General features: G+C 40.5%; 1 protein-coding gene across 1 annotated transcript in view; it reads right to left on the reverse strand.

Annotated features, from left to right (window-relative positions):
• Positions 1–4,710: 4,710 nt before the first annotated feature.
• baiap3 (BAI1 associated protein 3) overlaps positions 4,711–26,019 on the reverse strand; it is a 40,980-nt gene continuing 19,671 nt past the window's right edge. Inside the window, exons 5-34 of the mRNA XM_089018083.1 lie at positions 25,060–25,167; positions 24,909–24,968; positions 24,715–24,781; positions 23,712–23,925; positions 23,584–23,628; positions 22,538–22,615; positions 22,316–22,421; positions 22,120–22,227; positions 21,948–22,040; positions 20,737–20,840; positions 20,550–20,667; positions 20,231–20,355; positions 19,052–19,142; positions 18,889–18,945; positions 18,706–18,803; positions 18,572–18,623; positions 17,322–17,473; positions 17,073–17,196; positions 15,680–15,820; positions 15,488–15,583; positions 15,030–15,245; positions 13,933–14,001; positions 13,768–13,847; positions 12,810–12,918; positions 12,661–12,726; positions 11,935–12,018; positions 10,411–10,531; positions 10,202–10,325; positions 9,193–9,398; positions 4,711–8,356 (exon numbers count right to left, since the gene is read on the reverse strand). Of these exons, the coding sequence (XP_088874209.1) occupies positions 8,253–8,356; positions 9,193–9,398; positions 10,202–10,325; positions 10,411–10,531; positions 11,935–12,018; positions 12,661–12,726; positions 12,810–12,918; positions 13,768–13,847; positions 13,933–14,001; positions 15,030–15,245; positions 15,488–15,583; positions 15,680–15,820; positions 17,073–17,196; positions 17,322–17,473; positions 18,572–18,623; positions 18,706–18,803; positions 18,889–18,945; positions 19,052–19,142; positions 20,231–20,355; positions 20,550–20,667; positions 20,737–20,840; positions 21,948–22,040; positions 22,120–22,227; positions 22,316–22,421; positions 22,538–22,615; positions 23,584–23,628; positions 23,712–23,925; positions 24,715–24,781; positions 24,909–24,968; positions 25,060–25,167 (3,216 nt within the window). The 3' untranslated portion in view covers positions 4,711–8,252. The remainder of the gene's footprint in view (positions 8,357–9,192; positions 9,399–10,201; positions 10,326–10,410; positions 10,532–11,934; positions 12,019–12,660; positions 12,727–12,809; positions 12,919–13,767; positions 13,848–13,932; positions 14,002–15,029; positions 15,246–15,487; positions 15,584–15,679; positions 15,821–17,072; positions 17,197–17,321; positions 17,474–18,571; positions 18,624–18,705; positions 18,804–18,888; positions 18,946–19,051; positions 19,143–20,230; positions 20,356–20,549; positions 20,668–20,736; positions 20,841–21,947; positions 22,041–22,119; positions 22,228–22,315; positions 22,422–22,537; positions 22,616–23,583; positions 23,629–23,711; positions 23,926–24,714; positions 24,782–24,908; positions 24,969–25,059; positions 25,168–26,019) is intronic.

Below are 26,019 nucleotides of genomic sequence, written 5' to 3' on the forward strand. Positions count from 1 at the left end.
GGGGGTGGGGGGGGTCCACGCACGAGGTCTTCCGTGTGAGGTGTCAGGAAAGCATCCAACTTTGGCTCCGGGGGAATCAGATCTATCCAGTCAGACAAGTAACAAAAGTGGCTTGAAAAGTCGTCTTATTAAGTGTTTGGCCATCCCTGTAATGCAGGTAAGTTAGAATTTGAAAATGTAACATTCTTTGATGTAGTACCATCGTATGCCTCAGGGGGCAGCACTGAGCTCAACAATTAGAGAGATGCAGTATCATTAAAGCAAGAAGAAAAGTAGAATGTCTCTGTATCGTACATGTTGACGTTTTATAATTCCTGTTAGCACCTCTATGATGTTTTACATTGTATACTAGCATCAAACTAGCATAACTAACCCTCGTGCTCTCTATGACGATTTAAAGGACAACCTACGCCTCCGGACAAGTTGTGTCCATAATTTGTAAAATCACTTCAAATGACTTCTACTGAGCGTATTTTACAATTATTCCACGGCATATAGCTATATTTTACGTTTTAAGACTCACGCTGAATATTCAGTAAGTCTTGTTTTCGAGTTGGTGACGATCCGCGACGTCACGTCTGGAACACCTGACCGAGAAAGCGACACACAATGCATTTTTGGTACTTTGCTTGGTCTTAAAACTTTGTGTTGATCCGTGTTGATGGCGAAATTAGAAGGAAAACACATAAATAACGTGATGGTGAATTGTTGTGGGTTGCATTATTTGATACTAGTTGACGCAAATTCCCAGCAGACAAATCTGCCCATTTCCAAAGGAGCTTGGGCGCCATATTGTGCATTTTCCGGGACACTATATTGGAGTCCAGACGCCTCAAAATGATCCGGAAGGACTTCTTTGCAAACATTCATGCTTTCCTCTTCAGAACTATTTGAATCATATTCATAACTGGATGAGCAACAAGAAAGCATCTTCTCCGAATGTGAAGCTATTGTTTTGATTCTAGAGCAAGGCTTGGCATGAACAAGGGGCCGGGACCTTCTGAAACTCGCCATCCCAAGGTCATTTTGACGTAGTTTTGGGACACTTTAACTCATTTTTATTGGTGTTTTGCATTTGACTAAACATATCAGCCTGCGTGTTTTGGGAATTTTAGATGCTACAAAACGTTTTTCTGATGTCCGTTAGGAAACAAAAAATGGTGTCGGTTGTCCTTTAAAACAATAAATAGCCCATCCACTCCCCCATGATCTTATCCTGGTGTAGCATGATGACAGTGCACATTCAGGCCTTTTTGATCTTAATCTGAAAAGCCATTTTCAGGTTTAAAGCCGTCCTTATTTCAGATCAACTTCTTGCTTGAAGAAACACACTACACATTAGCCAATTAGTTTCAGAATGCTCCAGGATCATGTGAAAAGTGCATCCATCTGGCACAAATCCCCCCACCACCACCACCACCACACACCCCAAAATAGAAAAAAAGTGGTGCGTTGCACAAAATACATTCATTTGCAGTTTATATTAGAAGGGTATGTGTGACAAATTCCCACACAGGGCACAAATCCACTCTTCCATTTGTTTTTGGAACCAATTTCTCCATCCAGTTTTCAGGATACAATATTGCATTACTAACAGTGCTACACGCTAGCATTAGCATCACAAATAAGCTGATGTTAGCGACGCCAGCATTAGCATCTTAAAGAAGCTGATGTTAGCCACTGCTGCTACTACTAAACATTACTTTTTTATGTAATGGAGTATTACTTTTAGCTATTTTTATAAATTGAATAAAAAAAAAGATAAACATACCAGTGAACTTATTGTTTCTAACTATGTGTTGCTTTTTCATAATTTTAGCCTGCTGATATCGTTTCATTCTTCCTCTTTTGGTGAGCTAGTTTTATGCCCAGTTACATAAACACAGTATGCTTATGTCCCATCACTAAATGTACAGTCCTAATAGCTGAGAGTCCGCAATAGCCATATACAATACAATACATATTGATTTATATAGCGCTTTAACAACAGCTGAAGCTGTAACAAACCACATGTATTTTCAGCACAACTGATTGTTTGTCTAGGAACATGATAGTCATTCTATCTAATCAAGTAAAACAAACGGGAGGTTGTTTTCATTCTAAAGACATTCAGTGCGGTGGCTCAACGAGGCTTGAAGGCCTCTTGTTAGACCGTACAACGTGTACTGTGTCCCGCTCACTGTACTGATAGCAATGCGTCCTCGGGACGCTTCAGGGACAGCGGATTTGATACCAGCTAGCATAGAAAGGCTGGCAGGGGGCCAAGTGAACACCATTCCAGTTTGCATTCCTCTGATGCACACTGTCCAATTTTGTCCGCTCATTCGAACATGCACAGGACATAAAGGAGCTGTTGTGTCGGGGTCCCCCGGGTGGCCTCGTTGCAGGTGTTCGACATTGGTGGGTCAATATATTAATATATTACACGTGCAACTTAAAGGACAACCGACGCCCTCGGACAAGTTGTGTCCATAATTTGTAAAATGGCTTCAAATGACTTCGACTGAGCGTATTTTACAAAGATTCCACAGCATATAGCTATATTTTATGTTTTAAGACTCGCGCTGAATATTCCGGGAGTCTTGTTTTTGAGTTGGTGACGAGTCCTCACGTCACGTCACTGAAGGAACGCCCCTGACCGAGAAAGGATACATTGTATAACATCAATGCATTTTGCGGTACTTTGTTTGGTCTGAAAACTTTGTGTTGATCCGTGTTGATGGCGAAATTAGAAGGAAAACACATAAATAACGCGATGGTGCATCGTTGTGTGTCGCACCGAGCATCTATTTGATATTAGCTGACAAACATTCTAAGGAAACAAATCAGCCGGTTTCCACGGAGCTTTGTCGCCATCTTCTGCCTCTTTTTGGTGCTACATTTCCCCCCACCCAGATACCTCAAAATGACACGGAATAAATTCTTTAATCGATTGCAAACATTTATGCTTTCCTCTTCAGAACTATTTGAATCATATCCATAACTGGATGAGTAACAAGAAATCTTCTCCGAATCTGAAGCCATTGTTTTGATTCTCGAGCAAGGCAAGACGTCTTGGCGTGACACTACCAACAAGGGGGCGGCACCTTCTGAAACTGGCCACCTCCGGTTTCAATTTTTTGCAGTTTCAGCACACTTTGTCATTTTTATTGGTATTTTGCATTTGACTAAAAATATCATACTGCATGTTTTGGGTATTTTAGGTGCTATAAAACGTTTTTCTGACGTCTGTTAGGAAACAAAAAAGTGATGTCGGTTGTCCTTTAAACATGCACATAAATGCCTGATTAAAATTATTAGACAATCTTCATAAAAGGTTTGCTTGTCTTATGTGTTTAATACATTAAATTTGTAATATTTATTATATTTTGTTCAACACGAATTTTAATTTGAAATTAATACAACGCAATGCCAAAAATAATTTAACAACGTATATGGTGCAATTGGTATATGGTGCAAGAATATTTTTATGGTTAATATGATGGCCATATTGTATGAGTGCAGGGTCCATTAATAGTTTCTTTGTATATATTTTTGTTAATATTTTTTGACGACAACTACCGTTGGATAGAAAATATATGCGACATTTTTTGAGTGATGAACCTAGTCGCGTTGCACTGTGCTGGGATGAGCCTAAATTTAGAACGACACCTGGTGGAAGAAAACAGAAATTCCAAACGCGAGTTCAGTCATACAGTGAGAACAGCAACTGTTATTGTTGCAGAAAAAGGCCAAGTGTTGATAAATTTCGAATCCGGTTACAGAATTGTGGCTAACAGCAGCTCTGGTATAAACGTGTAAAGTTTGTGGCCATTTTGTTTGTTAAAAAGCAAACAGATTAGAAAACGTTTTTTGTGACCATATATATTTTTAACAAAACATTGAAATTATTTCTAAAATGTTTGTTTTTATGACGCCACAAACATCCGAACGATTCTGTTATTTAAATATCATATACGGTGATCTCAACGAAGAGAATCCCTGCTGCCATTGGGTGGCCATAATTGGTATGGCTTTATTTCTGTTCTTCCGGTTTCTATGATCAAGTCAGTCGGCCAACACTTTTTTCTATTCAACTTAATAAATTGGCAGCGTTCAAATTGCTCATTTTAAAATATGTTGCACGACGATAAATGTGCTGCGCGGTGTCCAAATTTGACTTTGGACACCGCTGGTAAAATGTTAAGTGAGGAAAAAGACAAGGTCTTGACAATGTAACACCGACAACTGCATACACAAAAGCTGCTTCATGAACTCACCGAGTAACCAGAAGATGGTGGCAAATCCCGCAAAGGTGTCCCATGGCGACTTGTTTCGCACCTTATCGTGTTTGTTTGTGTCATTACATCCTCGGCTAGAAGGAAGAAGAGGAGTGGGTGCCTTCGGGGGTTTTATTAAAGGTCAATTTGCCATCATTAGAGCATAGTGGACGTCCAAAATTAAAATGCTAACATGCTAATTCTAGCTTGGTCAAGTCAAAATTCTAGCTTGGTTAAGTCAAAAAGAAACATGGGAGATAATATGGTTTCCCAAACGTATTTATCATTTTCGAAGGCTGTGTCCTGAATTAAATCAAATTCAGACTCACATTCAAAGGAAGTCAGCACACACTTGCGGCCATTTTCAATCAACTGATTGAGTTAAGCTGCCGTTGTGGGCTATTAATATAAATGAAGCGTTTTTAAATAGCAAGAAAAGCATCAACAGTGGTTGAAATGTAAACAACATTTTATTTCCATTGACAGATCTCAAACGTTTCAATTATCTAATAAACATCAACAACATGCATTTACAGGTTCAAGGACAAAGAATTCACTGTAACGATAACAAGACACCTTCGGATTTCCAACTCAAGTACCAATTTATGTTATTTCTTGTACCAACAGCTTGAAAGAAAATGTGTCCTCAATTTGTGTTGTGCTCAAATTCTGACGGATTAAAAACCTTCAAAAGCAACTCCGTAGACAAAAAAATGTTTTCAATCCCATAATTCTTTTAGTGAGGTGTCTTTGTAAATGCTCTCTTGAAATGCTTCAACTTTGGTTTTCATTCGTATGTAAGCCTGATTCATGTGGACCACTTCATTTTAATCAGAATCAGAATCAGAAAGTCTTGAATATTCCCACAATGGGGAAATTTGCAATCTACAGCAGAATTTTTGAATGTTTCTCAGATTACGGCGATGGTTTGTTTGTGATGAAGGTTCCAGGGAGTTAAAACCCGAAGTGATAACAATGCTTAAATAATTTGATAATATCAGATTCTGAAAAAACGTTAACCATCATCTCACATTAAAATTCACTTCAACATGACTCCGAGCCACCACAAGATGCCGCCAAAATGCATGTCTATCTCCAAATAAAGTTCTGGAATTCACTTCGACATCGTTCCTTTTGGCCAAACTGTCTCAAAAGGGCACCAAAATGCAACTTATGTATAGACGAAGCTTTTCAGCTCAATTCCAAACAATTCTTTTATAAGCAAGCTGTCACAAGACAACACCTAAAGTGCTACTTCTGTCAAAATGAAGCTCCACAAATCACTTGTAAATGGTTCCTTGGCACCATGTCACCGCCAGATAATTGAAAAGCAGTACTTTTAACAAAAAGAATCATCACTTCAAAGTCTTTCAGGTTGTATTGTTTGGGATTGGGCAGATTAATTTACATTTTCATGTTAATCAAACCGCAAATTCAGATTTTCTGCTAATTTCATAGCACTATTGTACAAAATGAAGGAAAAAGCTCACGAGAACACACTCATGCGACAATTCTCTATCAGAATAATGATTTTGGTATCAGATTGTTTTGACGCAAAGTTTTAGTTGCGACTGTGAGGAGATTTCTGCTGTGCTCCAAGCATAACAATTAACATTTTGATCCATTTTGGCTATTCTATGCATTTGTTTGAAAAAAAATGTTCCTGGAGTTTTGAAAAGGAAAAAAAAGGTCATTTCCCTTTTATCCCAGAGCACTTTTCTATGAAATGCTACCAAATACAATGACATACCCTGTGTTCTATTTTACATTGAACGGACATATATCACTCGTCACCGTCTTAGTTCGATGCATATCTTAACACATTGCTCAAAATGGACTACAGGTGAGCATCTTTGTTATCTGAACGCAACAAGAATTTATTAGCTGCACTTGTCTTGCTCTCTCTTTTTTTCTCTCTCCCCCTAAAATGACAGGTAGTTGTACACAAAGCAATGACTCAGAATTTCAAACACATCGCAGATTAGAAATACACTGTGACTCACTATTTGTTTTTGTTTTTTTGAAGAGGGGCGTATTTGACATGATAAAATGACAAACTAGAAAAAAAACGCAAAAATCGTGACATACAGTGATACCTTGTCATATGAACTTAATTGGTTCCCAGACAGTGTGTAAGGCGAAAGTGTGTATACCAAAAAATAATTTCCCATAGGAAACCATTAAAATGAGAATAATCCGTTCCTAGGTCCCCATAAAACATAATTTTCTACTTCCTAATTTTCTAAGCCTTAAAACTACACAAAATATACCTTATTTTATGTAAAATAAATGTGCTATGGTATTATAATTAAAGAAATAAACTGTACTTTATAATTATTATTTACCTTTGTGATGGTCGTTGATGGCTTGATGGAATGGAGTGGCCGCGTTCATCAGCATTAAACACTTGATGACGAACGTAGCCTTCTTCTTTCACCATCTTGAAAGAAGAAGCTCGTAGCTGGGTTGATAGGTTTTTGCATCAAGTGTACAGATGGCTTGTGCGGGTTATTTGTGTAGCCTGATTGATGGGATATATTAACCTTGCAGTCTACACTCTGCCTTTGAACTATCAAAGTTGAAACAAGTCCAAATTTCACTGTTTTCTATCAATTTTCTCATTCTCTCTCTGTCGTTTGCCTGTCTCTTTAATGTTTAATGGCCTCGCTCTCTGTCTCTCTTTGTCTGTACCCCCCACCCCCTAACTGCTGCGCTCTTGACCAATCATATGGCTTTTACCGAAGACTGGGGGCGGGGAATACAGGACAAAAACAGTCGGCTGCCATTTTGTTGTTAGAATGGGCTCATATGCCAAGGTAAATTTTTCATAAATTTAACGTTCGTAAACCAAAAAGTTCATAAGCCTAAAACATAAATTTCAATTAAAATGATATCCACTCAATACAGTGTGAGCACTTGATAGTACAATGTAACATCTCACGAGAATTTAGGAGGGAATATCACAGTTAACACTGTAGCGCATCAAATTTGGAATATTTTCAAAGCACCCACAAATATTAATGGATAATGATGGCAGATAAGAGTCACTTCAATATTATAATACATTCAAATGTTTTTCTTTCAGAAAGAAAGAAAGAAATTCAGCAAAATCAATCAAATCAGACGCCGATTGCTGTTTTGTCCCATGAAACGCTTGAATTAAGTAAAATTGCCTTCTTTTCCCCCATTGTTTTTAAAACACCCAACATCAAAATGCAAAAAGTGCATTTTGTCAATGTAATTTAGTAGAAACTTGCACAAAAATTACAAACGCACCCATAGCACAAAGACGGCTGATGCGCTAATCTTTATAATAGAACATTTTGCTACAAGGACTTTTTTGAAATGGTTTGGTGGATGGAATTTTAACCAATTATGTATTTCATGCAGATCATTCATACATTAAAAAAAAAACTCACAAGGTAAATTACTTTTTGGGACAAAATCCTATTAATTTTGTTGGCATTTGACATCCACTATAGACTATTAAAATTCAGTATGCTCATTAAAACAATCTGTATGAATTCACACAACAGCTACAAAAATAAATAAACGTTCAATAATTCTCCCCCAAGTTTTGTACCTTGAGCTTCCTCCCATCGAAAACCACCCAAAAGAAACCCAACATGAGGTAAAGATTCCTACTTGGACTGTGTGCTACTTCCACAAAATAGTTTGGGATTCTATAAATATCAAATATACGACAAATAGAACGTTACAAAAATAATAATCGGCACATATAGTTTTTTTTTTTTTTTTCTAAAATGGAGTTCAACTGAGACAGCATCGGGTCGCACAGTGACTCCCTCTTCATTTGTCATTTTGGTTTGGTTACCAAAACGAATAATAACTTTGAATATTGTAAAAACAAAACAAAATTGTAAACATTGTACCGGTACAAGAGCACAGGTGGCGAGACATGGTCAGAGAACATTGATACGCATCGACCCAAGAATGTGTTTTTTGTGTGTGTGTGTGTGTGTGTTTTGTTTTTTACTCCTCTTCCATGGACTTCTCAATCTCCTTCAGCCTGCGGACAAACTCCTGAGCCTCCCTGTCGCCCACCCGAGCGTCCAGCATTCGCATGATCGGTTTATCTGCAGGATGGAAAGCAAAAAAAAAAAAAAAAAAATCCATGATCACATCACAACCCAAAAGCAAGCTTAACACATTGGAAAGAGAAATCCAGAAAATTCTAGTTTATATGAGATGCAAATACAAGATTGCAATTTTAAAATATAGATAAAAAAATACCATCGAAGCAAAGTCTCACGATTTGGTTGGGAGACACCCAATTTTGACCACAATAATAATAATAATAATAACATATATATATATATATATTATACCTCCAAATTTAAATCGCCATGGTGGTGTGAGGTTCAATTTGGATCATGCTTACAACAGACTTCTTAGATCGTTACCACGTGGGCTTAGTAATGCTGATGAGATGATACCAGGGCAAATGGGGAAATCAGGGCCAGTAATAGGCATAATCAATCAGGACAAATGAAGTAGTCAGATTAGCTTCAGGGAATAGTCCTCTGCTCCTCCCGACCTTAAAGCAGGGGCATATTAAAGCAGAGGTCTGGCACCGTCACCTCTGGACAGTAGGGATATATATATATAAGGCCAGGGCTACCAGCAAAATTTTAGTTTGCTGACAAAGCTTTTCAGATGAGGAGCGACACGTCCGACACCTACAAAGAAGTACAGATGACGGCTGAAGAAACCTTTTCATCGATGGACCACTCCTGTAAACGTATTTTTGTGTTTCATCGACTTATAATTTACACTTTTGTAACGCTCACATTATTTTAACACGCACCACAGAGTCGTGAGTAAGGAAATGTCCCTATTTATGATTTCTGAAACTTAACATTAATGAACAAAATATGACGTTTATTTGTGCACGAAAGAGTAGACAGAGTACCGCTGGGTTTGCTGCGAGACAGGTGGAGGATGAAGGGTTGCACGCTCTTGCCGGCCGCCGTGGCGTTGGGCCTCCCCGGCCAGCAGAAGTCGCTGAGGGGGGCCACGGCCTCGCCGGCAAAGTCGTTGGTGGATAGCCAGTCATAGTCCATCACGGTGAAGGTCAAGCAGGCAAATCTGTGCCTGTACTGCTCGGGACTCACGTGGCTGCGCCGCATGGAGGAAGGATAATTCAAATCGGTCCTCCGGGGAATTTTTAATTGCTTCAATACAATGACCAATAATCAACATCGCCATTGATATTTTTTGATGCAACTGTAGGGATATAAAATAACTCATTTTGACATTGTTTTGAGCCTCCTTTACTCATTCACTGCCAGGCCATGTGCAATAATGTGTCCACCCCAGTGCCAGGGTTTTTGTGATTGTCACTTGAATTCCAGGACCCAAAGACTATTGAATTTTAGGACTACATAAACATTCAATGCAGTGTAAGAAACCTTAGACTCTCTTTTTTCATCAGAAAAAAAAGGTTAATTGCTAAATTACATGGGTCTGGAGTTATCTGAGCTTGAAATGGGGGTGGCTGTACAAAATATAATACAATACATACATATTGATTTATATAGCGCTTCAACAACAATTGAAGCTGTAACATGGACAAAAGGCAAATGCTTCCCCCTTGTGTAAGGGAAAATAAAATTGCCAGAGGTCTGACCAGCGCTTTATTGGCACCTCCACGTCATACTTTTCAATACCTGAATAAATTCCGGAATGGCAGCAAATGAATCAATAATTAATTTTTACGTTCAATCCTGTATCATCCGCCGACAGGATGTAACGTTATTAATAAAAGGTGGCAAAGAAAGGAAATAGAAAAGGAGCGACCTTTTGCGAAGAGGAAATGCGGTGGTGAGGCAATAACAAATTCTAAAGCACATAAGCCCCCCCCCCTGCCCCGCCACCCACGACGTGACCTTTAAATGACACAAGCGGGAACGGGTACTCACAAGTAGAAGAGCTCGTCGAACACGGGGTGCAGCGTCTTCAGTTTCACCTGGGTGCGCTGGCTCTTGGCCAATGGGAAGAGGTGGTGGGGGCACAGTTCCACAATGACGAACGGGTCGCTCAGACCTGATAAATGAAACCACAGAAACCCGCAGTTGTAAAATAGAATTCAACATTTACAATTGTTGACTACAACGGTTTGTGCTTTTACCGTTGGCATCCAGCGCCATGATGTCGGCAGCGTGCAAGATTTCCACGGTCAGCCTCTGCTCAGGAGCGTCGTAGTAGCACTTGACGCTGATGCGACCAAAGCGTGTGTGTTTGAGTGTTTTCTGTAACAGAGTAGCATCTCGCTTATATGGGAATACATGCTCATTTTTATGAGATCCAATAAAAAAAGGCTCGGAACTAAGAAAAAGTGGTGCATTCCAAAATGTGAGTGAATAAAATAAATTCAAGGTTATAACAGTTGTGGATTATTTATTACCATATTTTCCAGTGTATAAGGCGCACACAAAAGCCTTGATTTCCGTCAAAAGATGACCCCTGCACTTTATACGCAAGTGGGCCTTAAATGTGAAGTAATGTTGATAATAATAATACATTTCATTTATAAGCGCCTTTCAAAACCCTCAAGGTCACTTAACAGTCACTGTTAAAAGTTTTTTTCTGCGGGTGAGCAGCGGCAGCCACACGCGCAAGCGTTCACTCAACCCGGAAGTAACTCAAATAGATAGAAAGCTCGCTAGCTAGCTAATACATAGCTAATAGATATTTAGCCAGACAGCTAATGGATAGCTAGCTAGATAGCAAGCGAGATAGGTAGGGAGATAGCTAGTGAGATACCTGGCGAGATAGCTAGCGAGAAAGCTAGCGAGATAGCCACCCATTTAGCCAGATAGCTAATAGATAGCAAATAGTTAGCTAGGTAGCATATAAGCAAAATTTATAACTACAAATGAAATACAGCAGGCCTCGCAACTACTGTCAAGTAGCCACCGTATCCATTTTCTCCCCCCGTACCGTATTTTCCGGTGTATAAGGCGCGCCAGAGTATAAGGTGCACCCCCAATGAATGGTGTTTTATCCATTTTTTCCATAATAAGGTGTACCGGACTATAAGGCGCACCTTCAATGAATGAAAAAAAGATTTCCAAATATGGTTTATCAATATATCAAAGGTTTCCAAGTATAAGGCACATCACATTATAAGGCGCTAAAGTAGAAAGAACTACTTGTACAGGGGGAAATGGAGTCGTTGCTGCTAAGAGTAGTTGCTCCTGTTGTTCTGTTGTGGCTCAATATGACCTCACATATAAGGCGCACCAGCGTATAAGGCGCAGGGTCATCTTTTGAAGAAAATTGGGAGTGCGCCTTATACTTTGGTGCGCTTAATACACCGGAAAATACAGTATTTGTTTTAGATTTGATTTTCTATTTTTATTGCATTAACTTTACTATAATGGGTTTCATTTTATCTAGTTGTGATTCATGTTTGTTTGCTTAGTTCTTGTTTTAGTATTCATTTTAGTTTCACATCAAAATATATTGTATACACTGTGACTCAGTCGCAGCCTGAATGAGGAAACGCGTTAGAAAAATCTGCATGGATGGCATAACTAGTACATTGTCCAAAGTGTCAGAAGATTTTCAGGTTTTTTTTCCCGCCATTTGTCATCAACAACAGAAACCAATGTCCGGTGACCAGATCGATGCCCGGCGAGGTGGAACGCACCTGCAGGGAGATCTTTTCCAAGTAATACTGTTCAATAAGTTCGAATGAAGAACACTTGTTCATCTTCAGTTCCTCCTCCAGGGCCTTTGGGCAAATGTTTGCGAGGAAAGGAAAAGAAAAAAAAGCAAAATTCTCTTATTTGATGTTTATTTGACTAAATTGACTGTGAGGCACGCACAAAAAAAAAACTAAAAACAAATTTTAACTCATTCACTGCCATTCCCAAATTTATTTAGGAATTAAAATGCATGACGTGGGCCGCCATTCTCGAATTTGGGAGGTGCGTTTGAAGCTTCAGTCAGACCTCTAGCGATGTTTTTCCCTCCCACAAGGGGGCAGCATTTACCTTTTGTACAGCCGCACCCATTTCAAGCTCAGATAACTCCGGACCCATATAACTTAGGAATTAACACTTTTTTTCTGATAAAAAAACGAGAGTCTAATGTTTCTTACACTGTCTTGAATATTTATGCCGTCCTAAAACTCAATATTCTGTAGGTCCTGCAATTTGAGTCAAAATGACAAAAACCCTGGCACTGGAGTGGACACATTTGCACATAGTCTGGCAGTGAATGAGTTAATCATATTATTGGTCAGTATATTTTATCTTGCCATACAGCAACGCTGAGCATGATGTCTATGTCTCGAATCAGGATTAAAGCGGCCCATGAGACAACCGTTAGGAATCTATACATTATCCACAAGAGCAAAAAGAAACAAGATGACCTTATAGTCTCCACTCTTCATATCTTCAAGGGACAGACCGTTTGTTTGGAGGAATTGCAATAAGGTCTACAAGGCACACAAAAAAATACGAAGAAATTGAAAGACACGTTAGCACGGACGTCACTAGCGTGAAAAGAATCAACACAAACCTCGACAGTGTACTGGAATCGGTTGTAGAACTCCACCTGAACGCCTCGGTTCTCTGTGACAGAGTCTAGAATCATGCGCAGCAGCAGCTCCCACAGGCTCTGTAGAACCCTACAAAGTCCCAAAAAATGTGATGCAATTCGGAGTTTCTAAAAATCTCCAAGAACTGCACATTTTTTTTAACTCTCTCAAGAGGTCGGAAAAGATTCCAACACTGAATAGCTCAAGCTTTCTTCCTACCCTCGCTCGTCATCAAGCTAAAGAAAGCAATAGCCTTCATTAGCGAATCTGCATTTGTCTGTGTCAACTCTGTCGTACAGGGGCGGACCATCGATGAAAAGGTTTCTTCAGCAGTTATCTGTACTTCTTTGAAGGTGTGGGACATTTCGCTCCTCATCCGAAAAGCTTCGTCAGCTAACTAAAATTTTGCTACCAGTAGCTGTGATTGTTTTTCTAAAAGTAATTTTTGAAATGTACCCTTTTGTCTCTCTTTGGTTTTGCTCCGGTGCCTCATGCATCCAGATTTCGTGAAGTCACACATTTCCTGATAGATTTCGTGGGTAAGTTTAGTTTGTAATGCTCATAATAAGTTTCTAAGTCTCTAAATTCTCAGCCTAGTATAATTTTGCAGCATTTTTTTTTTCGGTTACGCGTCCGTGTTCCAGAGGTGCTTTGTTTCAAGCATTTTGGAATTAACCTGCTCTGTCTAAGATTGAATCATTTTTTCATCCTTTTGTGTACAACGTGTGCATAAAATGCCATTCTTTCTAAACACATTTCAATTATGCATCGTTATCTGTGATTCTGCGCCAGTTGCACACACACACACCACGTAGACATAGGCACCAGGGAAAAAGGCATTTAGACAAAAGGTATAATTTATAAATCATAATGGTTATGCTAATCACCCGCTAGAATAAAAATATTTACAGGAAGTGGGGAGGCAAAGGCAGTAATTACCGGGTGAGGTTGTCCTTCACCAGCGTGTCAATGAGAATGACCACTGTGTCCTGAAGGTACTTCATGAGGGGGGCCACGGCCTAGTCATGACAACGTGAACGCACTCAAGGCACAATAACACACACGCGGTCGTTAATTGCAAACAAAGTGACTTGGAGGCCTTACGTCTTCATTGTTGATGGAGTCGGGAGATAAGCTGATGTGTTGGATGTACCGGCGTAGCTCAGGGACCATCTGCACGTCAACAAAGATATTGTGTTGGGAATTGAGGACACCTTGAATTTTGTGCTTTAACATTTGTCACATATTTTCAATGCGTTTTCAATGGGAGGCGGGTCAGGACTGCTGGCAGATGAGTCAAGTCAAAAAATATTGGATTGGATTTACCTCGCAGTGGAGAAATTTATATTTCACAGCAGCAAAGTTAAGAAAGGGAGAGGAAAGGAATGAAAGTCATGAAAAAATGACAATCACCCAAGATGGCGCCCGAGTAGGCAGCTATAAGCAGGTGCTTTTGTGTCATTTTTGTGTTTGTTTTGTCACATTGTGTTGTTGTGGGTCATGTGGAACGGACACGAATTGTTTTTCAGTATTTTTGGCCATGATTTTCATTAAGGAGAAGACTGTGCTGAGCGGCTGCGCCTTTTCAAATATGCCAGCACCGTTTTTTATTCATAGGAATGTCGGTGCCATTTGACTGTCATCGCTGGACAGCTCTGGGGCCATTGTGGACGGTCTGCGGCTGGATTGATGCATGACTTGAGGAGCCCGCCATGAAAAGAAAGAGCGCCAATGCGTATGTGGAGCTGTCGCAGCTTGGAATTGAAGCGGATTTACGTGGGACAATCTCTTTTCGTCAATGGAAGCTACAGCTTTGTGCTTGGTTTCAACATTTGGCAGACGTGTACATTTCACCATGAAGTGCCTGATCCACTGGTGTAAAGGATGCTTTGATCGTCTCTTTCATTTAGAATTTCTTCATACAACAAAGCGTTCAGAAAGTGCTTAGGATTGAATGAGTGTCTGTGTCTTTTGTGTTGTGACAAATTATTTGTTATTTAGTTTAATTTTGTTGTTTTGACTTCAAGATGGCGCCGCGAGAGTGGCTGCCTTTAAAGCACCTCTTGTATTTTGTTTTTCTACTTTCCTTTCATAACTTTGCTGCTGTGAAATGCACATTTCTCCATTGCGAGATTAAAAAAGGCTCATCCAATACAATCCAAATATACAAAAAGGGGATCTCGGCTATGGTGTAGTCGCACCTTGTCTGTCAGTAGCGTGATGAGGTGCTTGGCTTCCCTCTGAAGATCCTGGTCCATGTTGAAGAGCTGGCCATTAAGAGCTTTGAACACTTGTTCCTTCCCCTCGGCGCCGCACGACTCCTCCATGGCGCGTTCCACACCCGTCCAGTCAAGGTCGCGAGGCAGGTTCCCCAGGAAGACGCGTACGTGTTCGACGTCGTTGAGGGCCACGCACAGCTAAGCGGGAAGCGAAAAGGAGGAGGGCGGGAGGAGAAAGATAGAGATAGGGCGGAGGTGGAGAGAAGGCTGAAGGAAAAGAAGCAGGGCTACAAAGAGGGCAGGGTGTGGCTGTGAATGATTTATTATTATTATTATTATTATTATTATTATTATTATTATTATTATAATTATATAATTTTTAGAGTTATAATAATGGTGCGCTTTCATGGCCCTGCTGGCATCTTGCTATTGCTACTTACCTGAACGATGAAGCTCTTGTGGTCCCGGCCCAACTGGCTCCTCTCAATCTTGCGCGTGAGCATCTCTGAGTAGTACACAGCCTCGCTGCAAAAGTTCTGAAACAAAGCAACGTTTTTTGGTTTTGTTTTTCCCCCTAAAACGATCAGCATTTCAAAAGCAAAATTGGAAGTTATCGAGCGCGTGGCACTCACGTCGGTCAAGCGGGTGACGAAGATGAATGTCCCCGCAGAGTCCGGCCAAGCCAGTTGGAGCCAGATGTCTCGGACTTGTCGGAAGCAGGATGTCACTTCCAGAGCGGAGGAACTGTGCTTGGCTTGCTGCACCGCTTCCATCTGAAAGCCGATATGAGGTGTCATACGGATTGTTTTTCAGCATTTTGGGCCACGACATTTATCAAGGGGGAGATTCTACTGAGCGGTTGCACTTTTTCGGCAGCACGAATATATCAGCACTGTTTTTGATTTGGGAGGAATGTTGGTGCCATTTGATTGTCATCGCTGGATTGATGCATGGCTTGGGGAGCTCGCGATAAGAAGAAAAGAACGTTGATGCATATGTGGAACTGTCGCGGCTTGGAATTGAAGCGAACTGACGTGGGACAGGAGATGTGACAAGTTTCATTTATTTAATTATTCCATGTTAACTCATTCACTGCCCAAAAATGTGTCCACACCAGTGCCAGGGTTTTTGTCATCGTCACTCGAATTCCATGAACCACAGAATATTGACTTTTAGGACTACATAAACATTCAATGCAGCGTAAGAAACCTTAGACTCTCTTCCTTGATCGTAAAAAAAGACTTAATTCTTAAATTACATGGGTCTGGAGTTATATGAGCTTGAAATGAGGGTGGCAGTCCAAAATCCAATGCAATACATACTTATTGGTTTATATAGCGCTTTAACAACAGCTGAAGCTGGAACAAAGCGCTAACATGGAGAAAAGGGAAATGCTGCCCCTTGTGGAAGGGAAAAACAGTGCAAGAGGCCATGGCTTTAGCGGCACCCAAACATGAAAAAAACAACAAATTCGGGAATATCGCGTTTTACGTCATATTTTAAATTCTCAAACAAATTTGTGAATGGCAGTGAATGAGATAAAATGTATTTAATTAGTGCCAATATTCTCTTTTTATGTTCTCTTGAGAAATGTAATGAATGCATTCCCATTTATTTTCACATGAACCTGTTTTCATAAAATATCAAATACATCTAAAAAGTTCCCATTATTTCAGACCCAACAATCCAACTTGAAATAGTTTTTAACTTTTTATTAAAAACTTTTGACGTCACTAAAATTGTGACCGGTAGGAAGCAAAATTTTTAACTTTGATCCCTGTCATGGCAAATATCTGTGAAAAATATCAGGGATATTGCTTTGAGGTGAAGCAATACCACACAATGTTTGAAGAACAATCACTTAAAAATTTGTTCCTGGACAGCAAAAATTGGGAGAAAACAAAAACGTCCATTGCTTGGTCACAGAGAAGCAATTACGAAATGTGACTCCAGTGAAGCAGATGATGCAGAGCTACATCGCCATGGTTACCGCACTCTAAAACCGAGTGGGGCAGGGCGTCTTACCTTGTCCGTCTCCACCGCTTTGCAGATCCTGTCACATGACCTGTCATGAACAATCTGGAGGAACTTGTGAATGGATGACTTGAACCAGTTGTGAAATCCCGTTAAGGCCAACATCTTGGCATCCCTGCGGAGGAGGACGACGACGATGGACAAAACATGACAAGCGACAAAAGCGTGACCCCCTTGGCATGTATGAGCAAAAGTATTGGGACACCGGTCAAAGTGCACGAGTTGCGGGCTATGACGGACTTGAGAGGAAGAAACTCCCGGAAGCCCTTCAGGCTCTTCAGGGACATGAAAAGCTCAAAGACGGTCTCTCCCATCGTTTGCGTCAGTCTGGAACTTTCCTGCTCCAGGGTGCCGCAAAGCCTTTCCATGGCCACGTTGACATCATCGGCCACCTGTAAAAATGGTAAAATAAACAATAATTAAACAAATAAATAAAAACATGAATACATGAATAAATACATGAATACAGACATAAATAAATATATGAATAAATACATGAATAAATACATAGATTGATAGTTAAGTAAATAAATAGATAAATGAACACGTAAACACGAAAATAAACACATAAATAAACACAAATAAAGAAAGAAAGAAAGAAAGAAAGAAAGAAATTAAAAAAAATAAAAATAACAATGGGTGATTGATGTGAAACAAGTTTTCGGGTAAACTGATTCTCTTTGCTCAGGAAAATGTATGAAATTAAATGAGATAATTACACTGTTGATGTACAACATTGCAGCTGAGGTAGCGGATGGAAGACAGTTTAATAAGTATTACATATATAGTTTTTAATTTATCGTTTGTTCATCAGGTATCGGAATTTTATTATGTCAAATTGTTCTCAATAGATCAATATCAGCCAGGTCCTAATTTTTTTTTCATGAAAAACCCACTCTGGCTCGTTTTCATACCACATTATTGTTATGTAACATGAACATTTAGTTAGCAAAATGCTATATGATGATTTTATACATCACCTTTAACTTCTTCACTGCCAGATAATGTGCAAAAATCTGTCCACTCCAGTGCCAGGGTTTTTGTCATTGTCACTTGAATTTCAGGACCCACAAAATATTGAGTTTAAGAACTACATAAACATTCAATTCAATGCTAGAAACCTTAGACTCTCTTATTTCATCAGAAAAAAAGAGTTAATTCTTAAACTATATGGGTCTGGAGTTATATGAGTTTGAAATAAGGGTGGTTGTATAAAATACAATGCAATAGATTCATAATGGTTTAAATCGCGCTTTAGCAAGCTCTGAAGCTGGAACAAAGGGCTAACATGAAAAAAGGGAAATGCCCCTTTGTGGAAAAGAAAAATCATTGCTCGAGACCATGGGCAGTGCTTTACCGGCACCCAAGCATGAAAAAAAATGAAACGCGAACAAATTCGGGAATAGCGCTCTGTATCATATTTTCAATTCCCGAATAAATTCATGAATGGCAGTGAATGAGTTAAGAGATTAACGGTTATGGAGACCTACCAGCTTCTCCAACTGCCTGTAGGACACGCTGAAGAAATCAACTCTGACCGCACTGTGGGGAGAAAAAAAAAACACCAACGGGTAAATATTAATGCAAGGAAATGTTAGCAAAAAAGTTCCAGCCTATGTTGCACCTGTAGAAGAGTTTGTTGTAGATATTCTGAGCTCTCTGAATGTCAATGCAGACAGCGTCCACCACCATGACCAATTTCTTCAGGTGCTCTTCCAGTGACTACATCCAAAACACACACATTTCTTGACAATGCGGTACCGCGCAAAATAATGCTGAGGAGATCACCCCTGAGGAGTGCACCTACCCCATCCTCCGCCTTGTACTGCGCAATTAGGCCCTCGTACCACTCAGAGGTTCCTTTCTGTTGAGAGAGTGAAGTCATTGCAAAGAAGTTGCTCATTAAAAATCAAACTCAAGCTCATTAAAAGGACTCCGGAAGGTGTGATTCCACTTTTCGCCGTTGTTACCTTCACGGCGGCTGTGATGTCCAAGTGCAGCTCGTTACGTAGGGGGCAAACGGTCTTAAAGGCCCGCATGTTCTGCATGTAGCCAATCCCTCTGTTGGAGGAGTAAGACCGCCATTTTGAACAGATTGAGTTACCCGGGGATGCTTTAATTATGTTGACCCGGCGGACTGGATTGAGGATTGGATCATAGTGTGTTACTTTTGTTTTGAAGCAACAGATAGCTTTGACGATTAGCCTCGGGCACTGGTGTCAAAGTCAAGGCCTGGGGGCCAAATCTGGGCCGCCGTCACATTTTATTCGGCCCACATAAACAAATCAAACTTCCATGATGCTTGCTAATGTCCCAACCAGAATTAATTAACTCATGTGTAAACCAATACAATACATCCTAATTTACATAGCGCTTTCACAACAGTTGCAGCTGTAACAAGCGCTTCACATCATAGTCAACATAAAGCAAAATAATAAACACAACAGGAACATAAAAACATGGTCAGTCGTGCAATCTTTCCCCATATACTCTTTGATGTTTAAGTTCAAGACAAAAAAAACGTGACACAAAGGACACAGTCATTCAATCTTGAGCACTTTCTGCACCCTCTTCGTGAAGAACTTCTAGATGAAAGACATGTTAAAAGTGTCCTTTTCACCAGTGGATGAGGGACGTCACGGTGAAATGTGTACATCTGCTACAAGCTAAGTTTTGAAAGCAAGCACGAAGCTGTTGCATCCATTGATGAAAAGAGACTGTCTCACATCTCCTTTCCCATGTAAATATGCTTCAATTCCAAGCCGCGACAGTTGAAATTTGAAAACTAGTTATTCATGAATTTGTTGTGCGCTCTATATGTAATATGTGAAAGGGATTAAACATGCTAATTCCTTCCCCAAATTTATAACGCCCCCCCGAGAGGAAACTGTTAAGACAATGACATTTTTGAGCAATTTGGATTTGCTTTTATTAGTCTCGCTGTGGAGAAATTTACATTTTCTGAAGTTGAAGTAAGTTTGACATCTGGAAATGTTAGCGGTAGCCAGACGGAGAAGTGGATAAAGGCTTCACGTTTCTGCATGGCCAAACAGCAGCAAGAAAAGGTCAGACCTTTTCCCGCTGCGGCATGTGATGATTGCGATGTGATGCGACGCGACGCGGTTGTGCAGCAGCAGCGGCGGCGTTACCTCAGCATGAGCTCGTAGCGCGTAATGGCGGCGGCGCTGGTGCAGGGGAAAACCTGCCGCATGTTCTTCATCAGGCACAGGCAGTGCTCAGTGTACAGCCTGAAACTGTCTGACAGCTGCCTCTCCTGGACACAAGAAGCGCCTCTGTGTTATGCCGTGAGACATTTTTGGCTACCCCCCCCCCCCCCCCCCCCCCAGAAAAACAAACAAAAAAATCACGCTGAATGTCAGCGACGGGCTAATGAGGTTGACGTTTGCAGATGATGACCCTTACCCCCCGCCGACCCCACCTTGCGGTACCCCCAGGTGGAGAGCCTACCAGGTCCCCTCTCACAGAGGGAGGGTCCCACTCTGCATCGATGGCCCTCAAGAGGCGCAGCAACAGGGAGTAGCACACCCGCTGCGTTCGATGGTGTCCGCTGTAGCACTGCCAGCGACTGAGGCGGAAAACGCAACCTTTTAGCAACCTTAGCCGCCGTTTTCATTTTCGGGCGATAGAAACTCACATGATGGCCTGTTGGAGACGGGTGAGGTCCGTCTGCACGGCGTGGTGAGTCAGTACCGTCCACGCGGGGGGGCTCACCTGCCCGTTCCAGTTGTACGGCTCACGCTGGAAAAAAAACACATGAGGGTCACGTTCCAAATTGCATTTAAAAAAAAAGAAAGGTGACCTTTGACCTGCTTTTTCAAACACTTGGGGCTGTAGAGTGCCTGCCCATGAACCAAGTGTAAAATTAACCAAGTAAATGTGGTTCCATGTACATATATGTTTTTTTACAAATAATTATAATGTGTTTGTCGATTTATCGTGGTTTTTAACTCATTCACTGCCATTTCCGAATTTATTCGGGAAGTAAATAGCAAAAAGTGGAGCGCCATTTCAGAATTAATTCGGGTTTTGTTTTTTTCTTGTGGTGGGTCGTGTGAATCAAGCTCGGATCAGACCCCTGGCAATGTTTTTCCCTACCACCAAGGGGCAGCATTTGTCTTTTGTACAGCCTCCCCCATTTCCATTGCAGATAACTCTAGAGCCAAATAAAATCAACATCAACTTTTTTTTCTGATGAAAAAAGAGAATTTATGGTTTCTTACACTGCAGTGAATGTTTATGTAGTCCTAAAATTCAGTATTCTGTGGGTCCTGGAATTTGAGTGAAAATGACAAAAGCCCTGGCACTGGAGTGGACACATTTTTGCACATCATCTGGCGTTTCAATAACCAGATTTTTTTTTTCATTGACTGCTTGTCATTTTGACGTAAATTGTTTTTTCTCATTCATATTGGCGAGCAAAGAGGGGAGGGGTGAGCAGGATTGGAAGGATCAAGATGGAAGACATATTGCAAACACCGATGTCTGCTCTGTTGATTAAATGTGCGCTGTCCGAATACGGATAAATAAATAAAATTGTACCAATGGGTACTAGTTAATCCCGTGAGTAGTTCATGGGGGTTTTATAATAATAGATCACCAGTGACAGGTCATTGTAACTTCCTACGAAAAATTCAACAATAGAAGAATGTTTTTACAGGTTTTTTTTTTTAAATCAAACATAGTATACATTTTTATCTGCACGAAATATTCTCCATTTTGTTTCCTGTCATCATATCATCAGCTTCTTGTATGGAAACATTTTGTATAGAAAAAAGGCAATTTTCCATTCTGAAGTAAAAAGTACACAACTGGAACGTTGTTGACTTATAAAAGTAGTATCTTCACCTTGACGTGCGCGTGCTCGTGCTCAACAATCTGACTCAAGAGTTTCTTGTGGATGGACACGTTGCTTTCTTTCTTCGACAGCGTCGTGTCTCTCTGGCACCAAAAAAAAAAAAGAATGGGTGAACATGTTTTGTGGAAATGAGGCGACCTCACAGAAGGTCGCTTCGCACACCTGGCTTGTGAAAAGCTGTAATATCAGGTGACATTCTCCCTGCACTTTGGAGGCGCTGGAGCGAGGCTCCAATTTAAACCAAGCGTCAAAGCCGCCGACGGGAATCTCCTGTCAGAATGATAGAAAAAAAAAGACCTGGTTGGAAAAAGATATTTGAAGAAAATACTTTGATTTCCAAACGTGAATTTCTCCTCACACTTAAAGAGATGTTGAGGCATCCCAAGAAGTCGTCCGCGTTCTCCTCGGATCCGGATGACGACGATCCGTTGGCACGCACTGATTTTGCGATCTGCTTAAAATATCTAAGAGATAATAGAAGAGTTCATTTTAACGGAACTCCACCTGTGTACATCTTTTTTTTGACCGCCATTCTATTTCAAAGTGAAAAAAAAAAAAAAACGAGTGACAATCACAATACCTTCCCATTCCCCTAAGTCCACTGACTTCGTTGAGTTTTTTGCAAGCCTCAGCCACTGAGACGTCGTCATCGTGATCCCTGGAGAAAAAAAAGGAGGCAAGAAAAAGTGCCTTCTCTCTGCTGTCACCAGGACATCAAGAATCGACTCCTTTCCTTGTTCTTTGAGTTGGACGGATCATTGTGTTTTTTTCCGTTTTTTCCTAGATCTTTGTAACCCTCAACCTTGTATACTTATGTAAATGTATTTTGTCTCGTCTGTACCAATGCCCAGAGCATTTTGGACACCTTTGCCAGATGTTATTTGAAAAGACTACTGAATATTGTGGCCATAATATAAAGTATAGGACCTCCGTGTGAATGCAGTCAAACTATAAAATAAATAAATCTGTTAGTTGATCGTTAATTCGTCAGTTAACTCATTCGCTGCCATTCCCGAATATATTCGGTTTGGTTTTTCTTGCGGGTGGGTACCGATAAAGCGCTGGCCATGGCCTCTGGCAATGATTTTTGTTTTCCACAAGGGGGCAGCATTTGCCTTTTGCGCATGTTAGCGCTTTGTTACAGATTCAGCTGTTGTTAAAGCGCTATATAAATCAAGATCAGAATCAGATGTATGTATTGTATTGTATTATGGACAGCCGCCCGCATTTCAAGCGCAGATAACTCCAGACCCATATAATTGATGTCATAACCGCTCTGCGATGTTTTCTGATGAAAGAAGAGAGTGTAAGGTTTCTTAGGCTGCATTGAATGTTTATGTAGTCCTAAACCTCAATCTTTTGTTGGTCCTGCAATTTGAGTAAAAATGACAAAAGCCCTGGCACTGGAGTGGACACATTTTTGCACATCGTCAGGCAGTGAATGAGTTCATTAATTAGTTAATGGACCGATTAATTAATTAAAAAAATAAAACCATATTCTCACTGTGTAACTGACTCATGGTTTAATTTTAAGAGACACATGCTGTAGGTACGCACTGTATGCACACATATGAATGGAAAGTGAATTTAATATCAATTAAGTTCTTGAAAACCGTTGATTCTTACCAAATGTCCAAATGTAGCAAGTCGCCGTGGACGTCATCCACTTCACTATGGATATAAAAGAAGAGAAATGCTCATGACATGCTCCTCTTGTGTCATCACGACAAAAGGTTCAAAATTACCCAACTCACAAGACAAAATGCTCATCCCAGACGGGATTGAGGGTCTCCGGCTTGACTTCAGTCGCCTGGATGCACCTGGCAGGTAGCGCCTCCTTGGTACTGGAACGTTTCTCCAACTTGTCTTTCCTCTTCCTGAAGCTGAACTTCCTTTCCTTCTTCTCCTCAGGGTCTCGCGAACTTTGACCCTCCAAGATCCCCAACATGCAGTAGGGGTCGCTGTAACCTGGACATTAAGCAGATTCAGATTCAAACACGCAATGGAGTGATATCTGAAAACCATTTTTACCCAAATAAAGTGTGATTTTGATAGAAAATTGACAGAATAGAAGTTATCATATTTAAAACTTTCATGCTGTTATATGTTTAGTTGGCCGAACACAAGTCCCACAATGGAAGCACAGAAAATCTGGGGTCAATCTGAGGTGAACAGACACAGCCTGTTACGGTAAACTGTCATCCTCGGGTACGAAATCTAGCCTTGGGAAGAATTTAGGACTTGTTAAACTCCCTCACAGGAAGAGCTCATTAGCCAGGTTACAAATCTATCAGTTCATGGAAAGACAACCCATTAAAATGTGTATGTTCTGTTGATTTATGCATGTTGATGTATGTAACATGGAACGTCCAGGGGCGTGGTATTCAAATCAAGAAAACTGTGTTTTACTAATGTATTACTTAAATTTGCATATACTCTCAATAAATAGCTTGGCAGAGGGGCGCAGGAGTTGGGCGTCGGTCATGAATGGCTACGTTTCCTGCCGGCAGTAAAAGACAATCTTCCTGTGTTCGAGCCTTTGTTCACATCTCTGACAGATTTCCATGGTCCACAAAAATTCTGCACATTCTTTAAATGAACCGCGCACATCGACGCAAATGACATGCTATTAGCACAATAAGACAGCAACAACTTGACTATTTTGCTCATCACGGTTAAAAAAGCTGTTCAGTGGCATGACAGAGACGATATAAGATCTGGACGGACAGACATAATTTAGTACTTGAAGTGGCTTACCGTTGGCATCCTTCGCCAGCAGATTCTTGGCTTTCAAGACAGAAGCTCTCAAGGAAAAAGTGGCTCTCTGTGGATGAGATGCGCTAAATAGCTTCAATAATTGAATTTATGTACAAGGCTTTTCGTATGTGTGTGTCATTTTATTTGATTTTTTTTTTTTTACAAACGCTTGCAGCAACACTGCCCAAACTCACCTTGGATTCTTGCACCTTATGGAGTATAATGTCATGCTCCTCCTCGCAAATATCAAATACCTTTTTGGATACAAAAGCAAGAGCTGTTCGGAACAAACTCTGCACTTGGAATGAAAGCAGCACAAAATATTATTTATTCTCTTATGAATACCTTCAGGAGATAGGCAAAAATCTCCTCATCGCTCGTCACATGCTCCGATGAAGGCACTCCCACTCGGTTGATGACCGTGTACACGACCTCCTCATAGAGCAAGTCCAACTGCATGGTGGGGGAAAAAAATTAATAAATAAAAAAACCACACATTTTTACGCGCCATTTATATTATTTCTGTTGTCGCATGTTCAAATGTGAGGTACAATATTTTCCGGTGTATAAGGCACACCCAAAAGCCTTGATTTTCTTCAATAGATGAACCTGCGCCGTATATGCAGGTGCATCTTATATGTGAAGTCATATTGAGCCACAACACGTCTGGCAACTACTGTCAAAAGCCACCAATTCCACCCCCCCCCCCCATCGTAGAAAAACGCAACCCCAGCCTCCACTGCAGTGCCTTATAATGTGCTGTGCCTTATATTTGGAAAACTTTTAAAAACAAATGCTAAAACAAGAACTAAACAAAAAAATAAAAACTGTAGAAAATGAAACTCATTACAGTTTACAAGTTAATGCAATAAAAATAGAAAATCAAAAACAAAATGGATACTGTATTTTGCGGTGTATAAGGCGCACCAGATTATAAACACATCTCTATAAGGCTCACTGGACTATAAGGCGCACCTTTTATGAATGAAGCGTGTTCCAAATATAATTTATCAACATACAGCATATCAACATGTACAACATATCAGGCACACCACATTAAAAGGCGCTACACTAGAGGCTGGGTTACGCACGACTGTATTTTCCGGTGTATAAGGCCCACCCTAAAGCTTTATTTTTCTTGAAAAAATGACCCTGTGCCTAATTATATGTGAAGTAATAGTGAGCCGCAACAGGTCTCACAACTACTGTCAGCAGCTACCGACTCCATTTCCTCATGTAGAAGAAGTCGTGCGGAACCGCAGCCTCCACTGTAGCGCCTTATAATGTGCTGTGCCTTATATTTGG

The sequence above is a fragment of the Hippocampus bargibanti genome, linkage group LG17 (genome assembly GCF_051943395.1).
Source record: "Hippocampus bargibanti isolate YZ-2025 linkage group LG17, ASM5194339v1, whole genome shotgun sequence".
Lineage (NCBI taxonomy): Eukaryota > Metazoa > Chordata > Actinopteri > Syngnathiformes > Syngnathidae > Hippocampus > Hippocampus bargibanti.